Source organism: Triturus cristatus, chromosome 12 (genome assembly GCF_964204655.1).
Source record: "Triturus cristatus chromosome 12, aTriCri1.1, whole genome shotgun sequence".
NCBI lineage: Eukaryota > Metazoa > Chordata > Amphibia > Caudata > Salamandridae > Triturus > Triturus cristatus.
Window position 1 is genome coordinate 527342647 of NC_140595.1, and position 15502 is coordinate 527358148.

General features: G+C 43.8%; 1 protein-coding gene across 2 annotated transcripts in view; it reads right to left on the reverse strand.

Moving 5' to 3' along the window:
* The window catches only part of CETP (cholesteryl ester transfer protein), a 202509-nt gene that overhangs the window by 34050 nt on the left and 152957 nt on the right, over positions 1 to 15502 (reverse strand). For both annotated transcript variants that reach the window (XM_085637634.1, XM_085637633.1), the window contains exon 2: positions 8876 to 8990. In XM_085637634.1, the coding sequence (XP_085493760.1) occupies positions 8876 to 8990 (115 nt within the window). The remainder of the gene's footprint in view (positions 1 to 8875; positions 8991 to 15502) is intronic.

The window sequence follows — 15502 nt, forward strand, 5'->3', positions numbered from 1 at the left end:
TGTTAAAAGACACTCAGAATACAGTGAAAACACCTACATACACTAGGGAACACTATGCGTTGGGGTCCCCCTGTGATTAGCATGACCTCCTCTGTAAGCCCCTAGTATACAATAGGGCAGGGGATTAAAACTACCTCTTAAAACGCACCACAGGGCATGTTTGCACACGTCACCTAAGGCCCCGTCCCCTCCCTTCCCCACTATGTAAACACGTCCTGTGGCCGTTTTAAGTTGGGAGATTAAGTCCCCTTGAATCCTGAGGGTCCCTAGGGTCCAACTAGACCACTAGGTACCTCCAGTAAGCGCCACAGAGCTGCGTTGCAGAGAGATGTAAAAAGGGGCACGGCCTAGACCACCTCTCTGCAACGCAGCGCAGTGGCGCTTACTGGAAGCACCTGGTGGGCTAGTTGGCCCCCAGGGTCCCTCAGGATTGAAGGGGAATTATTTCCCCAACTTAAAACGCGCCACAGGGCGTGTTTGCACACGTTAACTCAGGCCCCGTCCCCTCCCTTCACCACTGTGTAAACACGCCCTGTGGCCGTTTTTAGTTGGGAGATTAAGTTCATTTGAATCCTGAGGGTCCCTAGGGTCCAACTAGCCCACTAGGTACCTCCAGTAAGCGCCACAGAGCTGCGTTGCAGAGAGGTGTAAAAAGTGGCACGGCCTGGGCCACCTCTCTGCAACGCAGATCAGTGGCGCATACTGGAAGCACCTGGTGAGCTAGTTAGCCCCCAGGGGCCCTCAGGATTGAAGGGGAATTATTTCAACAACTTACAACTGGCCAGGGGGCGCGTTTGCAAGATTAAGTCCCCTTGAATCCTGAGGGTCCCTAGGGGCAAACTAGCCCACTAGGTACCTCCAGTCAGCGCCATAGAGCTGCGTTGCATAGAGGTGTAAAAAGGGGCATGGCCTCAGAACACCTGTCTGCAACGCAGCTCCCTGACGCATACTAGAGATACCTGTTGGGCTAGTTGGCCCTCAGGGACCCTCAGTATTGAAGGGGAATTAATTCCCCAATTTACAACTGGCCAGAGAGCGCGTTTGCAAAGTGCTGCAAGGAGGGGGCGTGGCCTCTGGCGCGATGACGGTCTTTTGTTTATTTATTTTTTTTAAGAAGGAGGGCTGTGTGGCCCACCTTCTTTTTCTAATTTATTGGCCCTGGGGACCCCATCCCCCAGGGCCTGCACCCTAATTCTTTTTGTTGAAAAAAATAAATTTGGAAGGGGGCCGCGTGGCCCCCCTCCCAAGGCCTTAATCGGCCCCGGGGACCCCAACCCCCGGGTCATAGCCTTTTTTTTTTTTTATTCTTTAGGAGGGGTGCTGTGTTGCCCCCCTCCTCAGGCCACTTATGGCCCCGGGGACCCCATCCCCCAGGGCCGGCGTTTTTTTTTTAAAAATATATTTATAGAAACACCTAGGACATGCTGGACAAACCGTATGTACCTATCACCATGACGATTTGCGTGATCTTCATTAAAAGGCGACTATGAATACAATGAATCCACGTGGAATGTATTTACACCGCTAGTGAAGCTCTGACGTGTCTGCCGCCCTACCGTGCCTAATCCCGGCGCCCCCGCCGGTGGGTACTCTCCAAGTAGATACCCTTGTCGTTTATTTATACAAACATGGGTAGCTATTGACGGGCACATTTAATACACTCGCACACCAAGCCATTCAAAGGGGATTCGACAAAAATTCGACCAAACTATGCAAGAAACCCCCCTCACGGTTAATAAGACACACATCCACCGCCGTATGTGTAATACTTGTTATTTTACTCTCTGGAAAGGAGACGAACCTCACTTGAGAGTCACAGTGTGCTCCTGGCTGAGCCCAATGCTGTGTTACACCCACCAGTGCCCGTCGAGTGCCACACACCTCTGTATTGTATTCCACCAGCTAGTGCATATGCTATCACACTCTCTAGCCCATGTGCACTGTAACACCACCCCGTGAATATGTCATGCCACACTTGCCTTCGCACGGGTTATAATGCCCCATCTAACATGCCTTCCTCGATGCCTATGTTATAACGCACAGCACTTTGTCATACATATTACAATCTGGGATCCATATCTTTGTCACAGTGCATATGCAACGTTTCACTCCCCAGCACATATTTTATATTACAACTTTAGAGACTAGTTAGGTTACACAATACTGCCCTGTGCATATTACACTCCAAGGCGCATATCGCATAGCACGCGCTAGTGCCTGTGCTATCTCACGCTCTCCAATGAATCTGTCATTGCGCACAATGTATTGCATATTATATTTCACTCCCCGGTTCATCTTATATCACACTTTTTGGTGCATAGTTTATACCATATACTATATCTAGTTTTCATTTTCAATCGTGCTCTCAGGACTATGTTCTATATAACACTGCGTCCACCTACCCTTTTCACGGGCATTACATTTTGCGATGGGGGGTGGAGGGTCAGGGGGTGTTTCTGCCAAGTGACCTCGGAGTCACAGTCACAAACGTCCTCTTCTTCCTGAATAAAAGTGAGATTATGCTGCATACTTGTTCAAATTTTAAGTAGTTCGCACAGACACACATTTTAGAAACAATAAAGTTCCTAATACTCACCTTCTCTGAACAGTTAGCTTGCTGCCCCATCCACCTCCTCCCTATCCTCTGTTGTCTGAATCCATGGACTAGCCTCCTCCCTCCTGCCATGCATGGTCTGATGTGCTGCCACTGCCCTCCATTTAGCATGATGTACCAGTCCACGCCTCCTGCCCTCCATTGCCCAATTCTATGGCCCATCATTGACCTCCTGCTTAGCCTCTGTGCTTAGCTTGCTGCCCCTATTCTCCTTCCCCCTGCCCTCCGATGTCTTTGTGCATGCCCCTGCTCCATCCTTTTTGCCCACCATGTTCCATGGACCTGCCACTCCTCTCTACTCTGAGTGTTCTGTTGAGCTGCCACTCCCCTCCCACCTGCCTAGCATTGTCAGATGACTGTAACCTGTCCCTGCCACCTCAACCCTGCCTGTCCACATACCATGCCCCTATCCCCTTCCTCCTGTCCTCCATGGTCCATTTTACTGCCACACCCTTCTGCCCTCCCTGGTCTGTTGTGCTGCAACTGCTCCTTCTGCCTGCCCCGCGCGGTCTGTTGTGAGGCCCCTTCCCCTGAACTCTTGTCTGTGCCCAGGTCCTGACCCTCCCTTCTATCCTCCATGGTCCTTTGTGCATGCCCCTGCACCCTCCTTCTTGCCCATCATAGCCATTGTACTGCCACTAACCCTCCCGCTTGCCATGCATGGTCTTCTGTGCTGCCATGGCCCCTCCCACCTTCCCTGTGTGGTCAGCTAGCTGCCCCTGACCCCCTCCCACCTTCCCTCCATGGTCTGTGTGTATACCCTCATAGTCTCACTGTTGCTCTCCATGGTGTGTCTTGTTTCTAGTGCCCATCCTGCCTGACCTCCATGGTCATCTTGCTGCTCCTGCCCTGCCCCCTTGCCCCTAGCCCTCTGTTTCCATGTGCAGACCCCTATTCCCTCCCTCCTGGCTTGTCTGTTCCATTGTAATGCCCTTGATCCGTCCCTCCTGCCCTTTATGGTTTGTTATGCTGCAGCTTTCTCTCCTGTCTGTCCATTATGGTCAGCTAGCTACCATTGCCTCTTTCCCCTCTGTTCTCTGTTGTCCATGTGCATGGTCCTGTCCCCTCCCTATTGCTTTCTATGGATTGTTGTGCTGCACTCCCGTCCTGCATGCCCTGTGTGGTGTATTGTGCTGCTGCAAACCCTGATGCCTGCCCTGTAGGGTCAGTTTGGTGCACCTCTCCATGTCCCTCCTGTCCTCTGTTATCCGAGTCCATGTCCCTACCCCAATTCCTCCTGCCTACCATGATCCAATGTACCATACTTGTGAACATTTTGAACTTGGTAAGAGGGAGATTTTGAAAAAAAACTGGGGTATTGATTTTCCCCTTTGAGTTACACTGAAAAAGAGTAGATTGTAGACAGGAGACAGATCAAATAAAGCCCATTTGAGCTTAAAAACATTGGACGTTTCCTGGCTGAAACGGGTCTGTTGGCATGTATGGTTGTACTACCACTGCCTCTTCCTTCTGCCCACAATGGTCTATTATATTGCCACAGCCTCTCTTGCCAGTCCTGTATTGTTGGTTTGTTGCCCCTGCCTCCCTTTCCACTGCCCTCCACAGTCTGTTGTGCTGCCACTGCCCTTCCTGCCTGCCCAGTGTGGTCAAATTCTTGCCTCTGCACTCTCCTACCTGCCTTCAATTTTCAGAGTCTGTGCCCCTGGCCTCTGCCTCTCAACAGTATCCCAATGAACAACTAGATTGCTAACATTCTATATTTATTACAAAAGTGTGGAACGCCTGACGTCATCTTGATGTAATCAAAATTGTAATACCTAGAGCATTTCCTTTAGAAATTACATATATGAGAGGGTCTTATTTGCATCAAAATTATGGTTAGTGCTCTAAAAAACTAAAATGAGGACATATTTTCTGAGTTTTCAAATAGCGACAAAGAACTTTTAAATTATTTGTAATCTTTATGTTTTTTTATCCAGTTGACCACTTGATTAAATGTTGCACTTAGGGGAGAGGATTTGGTGTTACTTCCAGAGCTGCAGACTTTGCAACTGGGGAACCAGGTTGGAGTTTCTGCTTCAGCTCAACATTCTGTGATTCTGGTCACTTCACTTAATCTCCCCATGTCTATAACCAAAATGAATTTGATCTTGTGTGATGTAACCAATGCTCATGTAAAGCACTCCAATACCTGACAAGTCTGCACTATATAAAACTGCAAATACACAAAAAATAAGTGTTTTGCACACTTCTGTCATTGGGCTACATGTGGGCTACATCTGGGTGATATATGCTGCATTTGGGCTCTTTTGTCTCTGGTGGCCATCTTGGGAGATTTATTTGTTATGAAGTTTCCTAATTTACTCATTTAGCGCTGGGAAACCCTTGGTGGGTAGCTGTGCGCTCTACAAAACTAACCTAACATAACTTAACATACTGCAGTCTCCTCAGTAGGAAATGCTTTCAGTTTTTTACTTTGATTCCATCAAGAAGGTATTCAGATATGTCACACATTTGCCATAAATTCAGAATGTTATCACTCTAGTTGCTCATTAGATCACTGTAGTAAAGCTACTGCTCACCACGGAAGTCTGCTGCTGGTATTAAAAGTGTATGTTTCAGTCTGCATATCAGAATTTTTTAATGAAATAGAAGAGGATTTGAGAAGTCACTCAAAATGTGCCCTAATTTTTCTTTCTTCAGCACTAATCATAATTTCTATGGCAAAATGAACCCCCTCATTGTGTTCCTTTGTAAATTAAATGTTTTAAGTGTTACCACTTTATTCCAATCAAGATGGCTTCAGGTGTGCCATACTTTTGTCATAAGTAAGACTGTTAGCGCTCTAGTTGTTCGTTAGAACACTCTGGGACATTCTGTCATTGGGCTATATTTGGGCTACATCTGGGTGATATTTGGGCTACATTTGTGCTCTTTTGTCTCTGGTGGCCATTTTGGGAGACTTATTTGTTATGAAGTTTCCTAATTTCCTCATTTACTACAGTCTCCTCAGTAGGAAATACTTTCAGTTTTTTACTTTGATTCCATCAAGAAGGCATTCAGATGTGTCACACATTTGCCATAAATTCAGAATGTTAGCACTCTAGTTGCTCATTAGATCACTGTAGTAAAGGTACTGCTCACCAGGGAAGTCTGCTGCTGGTATTGAAAGTGCATGTTTCAGTCTGCATGTCAGAATGTTTTAATGAAATAGAAGAGGATTTGAGAAGGCACTCAAAATGTGCCCTAATGTTTCTTTCTGCAGCACTAATCATACTTTCTATGGCAAAATAAACCCCCTCATTTTGTTCCTTTTTGAATTAAATTTTTTAAGAGTTACCACTTTATTTCAATCAAGATGGCTTCAGGTGTGCCATACGTTTGTCATAAGTAGGACTGTTAGCGCTCTAGTTGTTCTTTGGAACACTCTGGGAAGCTGTAGTAGGACACAAAGGAATCAACTGACAGTCTCTGCCCTTGTTGGATGTACATGTTTTACTGAGAATGTCAGACTTCATTCTCACATGACTGAGAAAGATAATGTGAATTTACAGAAAATATGCTCTCAGTTTAGTTTATAGATCACCTTCCAAACCTCTGTGGGAAAAGCATGAGAAAATTGTTTTCTCTCAAAAATGATTCATGATATCACAGCAGAAGGCTTTTTCACATGGTAAAATCACCTTAGAACACACCACAATTCCTAAAATGAGTATGGTACCATCAACAAATGATTTATAATGTAACTAAAGTCTTAAAACCTTATATTAACTGCAATGCTTTTTAATGAGGTGCTATCATGTATATTGATCCCAAGATGGCTGCCAACACTTCTTGGATGAAGTACTGACAGCCAATCAGATCTCACGATAAGAAGTGTGGTTAGGCTCCGCCCAGATATATCTATCTTTTTAACTCTAATTTTCTCAGGAACTACTGAATGGATTTACACCATTTAAGCAAAAGGCATGAGTCTGAACTGAGGACTACCTCTTTGCCAAATTTGGTGTAATTCCGTTCAGCAGTTCGGGCTGTAGCTGCGTCAACAGGTCCTATGGGAAAATGCATGGGGAAAACACGTTTTGGGACCCCCTTTTTTCTCGGCCCCCGCTTGACGAATCACCGTGAAATTTTCAGGATAGGAGCGGACTGGAGCTGGCCAAAATTTTGGAAAATTTTGCGAAGATTCGTCAATCGGCACCAACGTTATTCCAAATAGAATGTTGCGGATTTCCTATGGAAAATAGGTCCTAACTATAACTACCTACTGGCGACTGCCAGTAGGTAATACATACATGCACAAGTGGAAAACATACACAAAAATACCCCCCTGGAAATCGAAAATAGGAATGCTCAACTGGAAAACAAAGGAGGAAAACAGAATGAAAATAGCTGGAATGCTTGAATTTATCTCAACCACTGGTAAATTATTCAGGGCCACATTCCAGTCCATAGTTTCTTGGCCATTATACCAGTCTAGACACAAACCTGCCATAGTGGATTTCAAAGGCAGAAATGCGTCAGCGGGAAATAATATAGAAATACACTTGTGGTAATGAATGACAAATATGAATTCACTATTGGAAAACACACATAGAACCACAGGGTAATAATGTAGAAACCAACCAGAAGAAAACACATAGAGAAATGCACCAGTGGAAATCACATGTGCGCATGCACAGCGCAAAGCATGTTATTGCTAGCCCTTCTTTGAAGCAGGGGCAATACCTCCAGATCTCAAACAGGGGAGTTTGCACTAAATATTGGAGAAAAAATATTGTGTGGACAAAAAATCATGTCAAGAATATCGAGGACAACATTATTGTGATGATAAGTTGCTATGGATATAACAAACTGGAACTATACTTAACTCCACGTGTATGTATCTTGACAATAAATATATATCTTCAAGGAATGTAGATGTGGAGTTAAGAATAGTAAATCTATATGTATCTCATTGCACTTATCTTCTCAATATTTTGGTTGTCAGCATTTTTGACACGCCATTCTGTCCACACGAGATTTGTTTTCTCGATATTCCGCCAGACAACCAAAACAGGCAGTTGCTATCCACTGTCGAAAAGCCTTTGTTGACAGAGGCTCTGAACCTGTTGTCATTGATGATGACGAGGGACTTGGAGCCCTAGCACTTATACTTTTTTGGGTGGCTTTTGATACTGCGGATCATGCCATCTTACTAGACTGATCGGAAACTAGCTGCGCTATGGGGCTAGCTCTTTGCATGATCGTAGTCGAGTGGTTGTGCTCCCTGCATTTCATTGATAGTGTGGGGAACGTTCATGCAGTGTCCACACGACTCCAGCTTGTCTATTCTATTTCTTAGTAGCTACATGCCTTCTCTGATCCACTGTCCCGCTGCTCATTGAACGTAACGTGGTTTGATCGTGTGCAACTGTCCAGTTTTAAAACATTTCAAACTTTGGATGCCTGTTGAAAGGGGTCTTGTGGTGAATGAGGTCACTATAAGTCTCAAGAAAGCAGACATCTTCAAGTAAAGGAATATTGTGGACTTCCTATAGTAGTTGATTGTTAGCGATGCCGGATTGGGTGAAGAGAGTTGTTCTTTCCCTTCATTGGATGGCATCTTTAAGCCCTTGTATTTTGCATGTGGCCCACTGGCACAGGGACCTAGAATTCCTACATCCTGACTTCACTCAACATATACCTATCAGGAATCGCTGCTCTGGTGATCTTATTTTTCTGAGGATCCCTTGATCTCCAATGGTCCTTTTCTTTGCTAGCGGCCAAACATTATATCCTGTCCCCTTTAGAGTGACGGAGACCGAAGATCATCTTTCATTTAGAAAAGCTTTAAATCATGGTTGATTCAGTCTGCATGGGGCGAATGTACCTCCACAGCGACCCTAACGCATCATAGTGCGTCTTCATTCCACAGTATGTAATAGCTAAAGCGCTGTGGTGCTTTAGGGTAAATGTGGCGTACACGAGTATAACATAGTCTAATAACACAAACATTCCTTTCTATGTAAAACACAAATGACAAAATATTATTGGAGAATGGGAACTGATGAAGACTGGGACTTAATTTCTCTCTTGCACACCAACATTCATACCCACATATTAATGGATCATTTGTGGAAAAATCTGCACAATAAAATCCTCGCCCCCTGTCAATCTTTGCCATCCATGGACATCACATGGCATTCTATGTGGTGGGTGCCTGGGACCAAAGCATGCTGAATCCTCGCTGTCTCCAAAGATCTCCAGAGATGCAGCATTGGTCCTTTGCCAGCCAAAAGAAAGAAGATTGGCCCTTACTTGTTTAACCCATAAATGACTTTGCCAAAAACCGACATGGACCGCTCTCCGTTGATGTCAGGATACGTCGCGTGCCTGAAGGCGGCCTGGATCACTTGAGCGGTCTGCTCATTTACTGTACAGAAATAAAGCACAAAAGAAAACACTTAAGAGCAATGGATTGTACACGTAAGGATTCGTGTTTTATTATACCGCGTCAATCTAAATAGTTCCTCGAGGCAGAATTACTACAATATAGTGAAAAGCGCACAAAAACCAAAGTTGCTCCACTGCCTTGTAGAGGGGAGGGGGTCAGTGCAGAGCCATAAATATGGTCTGCTGCTGTTCTCTGCCCCTTGCAATACCAACATGATGCAGAGGTGTGTGTGATGTCTATAATAGGTGCTGTACTGGAAGTGTATCCTTCCAGTATAAACTCATATGCCTCGATCATTTTAAAAACATTTCATACATTGGAGGCCTGCTATACAATGCGGCACACTTGTAAAGAGTTATCTTTTTGAAGAAATACATGTATTTCTCCAACTTTGCACCTGGCTCAAAGAGATGTTATTTTTTTAAGTATAGCTCGATCTGACAATTTCAGTTGCTTGGACTTTGCATTAAAAAATGGGCGCTCGAATACCTGAATAAAACCCATGAACCACCCCCTTAGTCAAAGCGGTGTGATGCAGAGCAAAGCACTAGCTGTGCTGAAAAAAGGGTACTTTTTCCATCACAAAACAAAGTTTAGCGCTGGAAAGTAAATACCCTTTCAAGACCTAGCACTGCTTTGCGTGACTACGCGCTGACGCAAAGTCTTAATAAATCTGTTCCCTTCTCTGCAATTTCCTTTGGTTGGTCTGGAGGCTATCCTGAACCATCGGTGCGACCATCTAACACTCAAAAAGTGACCCATTGGGACTGCACCAGATGTTCTGAGTCTTCATTTATTCTGATGCATTGATTTAATTTGCATTGTAGTTGACATCAAATACATTCACTAAAAATTGGGAAAAGAATGGCCTCTTGAGCTAACAAATTAAACAAAGCAGTCGATCATGAGTTGATTGAGGAAAGCCGTGCGGTGAATGAGAAGTCAGACAGGTTGGGATATGAGTAGGACCTGGAGAACTATCAAACAGTGGCAACCACATTACAAATATCAGAAATGATTGAGCCAGAGCCTGCCCGGCATTATCATGTCATTACAAAATATCAGAAGGACAGATGGGTGGATATCTTGAATCATAGAGAGACAAAGCGACAGGTAGGGAGCGAGGGACAGAAGGTTTCGGATGAACAGATAGATACATAGAGAGAGTAAGAGAGAATGGGAGGGGCAGAGAAAGAAATTCTACAGAGTATTGGCTAAAACTTGGAAAATGAGTAACAGCAGGTGCCCTAGGTGGAAGAGGGCAATATCCAGGTGCCAAAGCAGACAGACCAAACACATTGGCAGCTGCTACTCCTGGTTCACTCTTTGGTACCCTCAACTCCTAATCTTCGGTGTCATGTAGTCAGGGGCAGAGCAGACAACAACAGGACTCTGAAAGTCCCATTTACTTTGTATAGTTTTCAATTCTCGTGCTTCCCGTGCGCCTCAGGAGCCACTAGAGGTTATTGGGAAGCTATGGTTGGAACAAGAGGCACGCCTATGAGGTCGCTAGGGTTCAAAGGTAGACTGATGTCACTTTCACTACCCCTGTCGGTCAGTCAGTAGTCAGTATTTACTTTATTTCGATTAGCATCAGCAATGATAAAAGTACAATAAAAACATCAGTAAATTTCAGTCCATAACATAAAATTCAATAGAAATACAATGAGAGTTGTTTAATTGCAGAGGCTGCAGGATAACTTGTAGAGAAAGAAGCAGCAACAACACAGAGCTGCTGACTGAAAGGCCTTAAACTGAAACTGAAAGAGGCAAGTTCCTTCGCCTCGAAAAATTGAGTCTTCATGGAGTGACAAGTTGAGTTTTTTGTGGGCGGATCCTATTTAAGTGAACAACGATAAACAATTCTTGGTAAGTGAGTAGGGTTGGCACTTTCTTTCCGACCATTTGTATATGTTGTGCTACTCTGGAACACTCATGAGCTGGTGGGTGTAAAATATTTCATGTAATATGGTCAGGATTTTTTTGTAACACGACATTTATCCCCTGTTTATTCCAATAGTCATTCTAAAACGATTTAGACGGTTTACAAATACTTTTTTACAGATTGATTTCTGAATGCCTGATATTTTAAGTTTATGTTTCAGAACGGAAACATACCAGATTTCACTGCTTTTCACAAGAATCGTACCGGTCCAGACTTGCAAATACAAGACTGGTAAAAACACAGACCAAGTGCCAACCCGCTAGAGTACGGCCTAGGTTTTAAAAACAGAACAAAAATTTGCTCCGTCAGAAAAAACAACATGAATAACAGATGTCAGAGGGTCTTACTCCTGAAAGACACTTGACACAAGCTGGCCTGGGCAAGAGATACCTGTATAGCAAAGGTCCTTTGTGCCATTATGCTTCTTCAGTTTTAATTCCCATATGAATAAAGATGTATATTTCTTAGTTTTGTTAAACCCCACAAACGCAGCGTCAATGTTGTCTTAAATATTCAGAACACACTTTAACCATTATTTTGAAGGGTAACAAATACAGGGAGTATTTTATAAGGTGAACAAAAATGTCCTGAAATTATGTGAAATCATGCATTCAGCGAGAAAGGTGGGTTGCCAGTGTCATGTGACTTTATGTGACTTTATGTGAGTGTGCACCGCCCTTAAAAAGAGTCCCTCAAGAAACATGCAGGAGATTGGTTTGAGCAGAAAATGTCTGTCTCTCAAGACATTTTTTTTCCAACCAGTCTCCCACTAGTAACTTGAGAGACTTCTTACATGAGTTTCAGCATCGCATAAAACAAGTTATGCACAATCTTCTGTTGTGAATTTTTAAGAAATTAGTGAATTTAGCAAATTTTGGTGCCACAATTAAAATTTTACTCGGCTTAGGGCCTGACTTAGATCGTAACAGATGGGTTACTCCATCACACCGGTGACGCATATCCCGTCTGCCAAAATATAAATCCTATAGGATATCATGCGAATTATATTACGGCGGCCAAGATATCCATCACAGTTGTGACAGAGTAACCCGTCCACCAAGATCTGCAACAGGCCCTTGGTGATTCATTGATTACACTCTGAAACAAGGAACTATTGACTACTTTGAGAACAAAATAAATTAAGGGGGCAGTATAAAATGTGGATTATTATTATTATAAAGTAGTACAATAGACTGGCTTCTGTTCAGCTGAATATGTATTTCACAATTCTAATTGACAATTTATTGATGTGATTTTCATTATTCATTATTTAAAACTTATTTTAGACTATTTGTATCTAACAAATAGCCAGAAAATAGACAATTCCCTGTGTGTGGTGTATATGCACATCACCTCCATCACTGTTTGTTCTGGGCACAACTACTAACATCAGCATTTTCACTTATCACTAGAGGAATGGGAGCCGAGGCATGAGAAGTGAGAGATGTGGAGCGATGGATGAGAAGTGAGGGGCGAAGGATAAGGTATGATGGATGAGTGACAATGGATGAGTAGCGATGAATGAGACATTGTGAATGAGAAATGATGGATGAAGAACGATGAAAAATGAATGAAGGATGATGCATGACTGATGATGAATGACGAATAATGATGAGGGATGTGGAATAAGGGATGATGGATGATGGTTGAAGGATGATGAGTGGTTAATGGGGGATGATGGATAATGGAGGAGGTATGATGATGAGTGTTAACGGATAACAATTTAGAAATGATAGATGAGGATGTCCTAAAATGGAAGGATGATGAGTGGTTAATGGGGGATGATGGATAATGGAGGAGGTATGATGATGAGTGTTAAGGGATAACGATTTAGAAATGATAGATGAGGATGTCCTAAAATGAGTGCCATACAAGCAACTACTGACTTCTCTATAACCAATTAACGAACAGCATTGACGAGTTACCCAACCTAGGCAAAGAAGCAAAGGTAGCAATGGTCAATGGCTTCACCTCTGTTACATTGCCAAAGAACGATTACTTTTCTCAGGGCTCAGCATGAGGTCTAGTTGCAAGGTGACAATTAAATCCATTGCCTAAAGTCACGGTTGGCAATGTGTTCTGATGTCCACTGGTGAAGATGGTATTCTTGAAATCTCACCTGCACAAATGTAGAGCATTTCAGGAAATACCCAGGTATCACAAAGAAAAGCTCCATAAATGAGACATACTTTGACGAAGTGAATAGGTCAACCGGTTAACCTATTGGCTTTACCAACACTTCTTCCCCCCACCACACATGTGCACGCAGGCACGGTGTCTATAATAAAATAATTTTTCTTGAAGCAAAATACAATACTCAAGGATTGCTGCGGTGTATGAATGCATATGCCTGGCGGCAGCCTCTGTCTACAATGTCTTTTTGCTTTAAGAATTACCATTGCCAGATGGTGACCATGCATATGCCCTCAAGTGGGGTCTCAATATTTGAATCATTGAAATGGCTGCGAAGTGTGCGAATACCTAAGTGTCAGCCATCTTTGTAAGTGTTTTGTAATTTACTGCTCCAAGATGGGGCATGGCCATTTTGGAACCATAAATGAATGCACATCATGCTGTGCAAATTGAGGCAAGGGAGTAGTCCATTAGCGGTGTGCAGGTGTTGGTCCCCCACAAAAAATAATAATAGCTTTTAAAAAGTACAGGAATGTGGGGCGGGAGGGTGAGGTGGAAAGCATGGGAGGCAAATCAGAAATGTGAATGGGCAGCTAGCAATGCGCTGGTTCTGGATCCTCATGATAATTAATAATTAATAAATACATACATGCATACTTAAATAAATAAACAAATAAAAAATAAAGCAAAGGTGACAAGGACAAGAGCGGCAAAAGCTATAAACAGCCATGGAGAGATTTAAACGCAATCAAATATAGCCCCCTCATGCCAACACAGCAGAAGGACAAAACTCACCCAATCAAAACATAATAAAACGGAAATGCACCACAGGTGGGGGCAAATGCAAGATTACAGAGGAAAGCACTGAATCAAGAGCAGCTAAGCAGTGGCCCCCGGCAATATTACCAGGGAGGGGTGCAGCGGACACACACATACACATTCACACACCCATGCATCCACACGCACACCCATTCACAACACTCACTCACAAATACACATACATTCATACATACATGCATGCATCAAACATAAAAAACACATAAAACTTACCTTCACTATAGAGAGAGAAGCCTCGGAGGTCCCAGGAGGGTTGGGACTGATGCCTTCCCTCATTGGCTGACCTTAAGTCAGCCAGTGAGGGAAGGCAGCAGTCCCTAACTCACCACAGAGTAGCATGGTTCAGTGAGACTGCTGACCCCACCCCACTCTTTGAGAAGGTGTCACTGATTAACATTCGACCCTGGGCACTTCAGGGCTTAAAACTGAAGCGCCTAGGTCCAAGGCAATCAGTGACACTTCCCCTCGTCACAAGGGGGAGGGCCTTGAGGTACTCTTCCAAGCTGAGGAGGTCACACCCACAGGGCTGTGAAATCCTCTGCCTGGCAAGAGTTCAGCTCAGGCAGCCAAGAGCATGCACAATTAGAGCATTTGTCTAGCTCCTAGCTGCCTGACCTGAACAAGAAGGGTGTCTAACAGGCTGACCTTTGTTCAGCCTGACGGACACTCTTCTTGCCGGGAAAAAGGTGAGGGGGCATGGCCCATCAGCCCATATGGACAGGCTGCAGCTTGGATAGACATGAAAGCTACTCTAAGTCTATGATGGATTTACTATATCTCTTTGCCAACACATAGCTAAAGCTGTTGTTAGGTGAGACCTAAAACATTCTGAGGAACAAAATAAAGACATTCCACCTAGCACTACGCAGATGTTTTGATATCTCTGGACAACCATACTTTCCCACCCCTGGTTCCACCATGTCTTTTGTCTGTGGATTCGTAGTGATAATAGCAACTTTTGTAAATGTGCTCTATTTGAAGACACTTTGACCTTGCTGATGTTTGAAGTAGAAGTTCTGTAACATAGATCTCTCAAAAACATGCTGTATATAATACTTGGCTGTCAATGCAAATTATACAGTTCAGAGAGTAACATGTAGGCCAGCCAATCCCAGGTGCGAAGGAACTCATGAGTTGCTTCAGTGGTATGACATTATCAATATTTATGGTGTGCCATATCCGTTGCGCCAACTTTTAGGATTTTCTTATCCAAAGTCTGACTTCATGGACCAGAATCTGACATTCCCTCCAAGCAACGTTTGTATTATTTATCATCATGTTGTTTCTCCTGTTCTCCTGGTGTTGTCCTATCTACAGTGTCATTGTTCTGACTTCCTTGGGAGAGCCTTGGGACAGAGGCAGCTTTGCACTTTTGCAACATCAATTTCCTATAGCAGTGCTTGTTCCTGTCTGTCATCCCTGACCCTCTCAAATGTAACTTATAGTATCTCCGGAAGCTTCCTACTATCACGGAAATGATGATCAAGCATTCTTAGTACAGTACAAGAGGTCACGGGGTCACGACTCCTTCAGTAGCACCTGATGTTTCATGTGCCAGCAGTAGCAGGGCAGCACA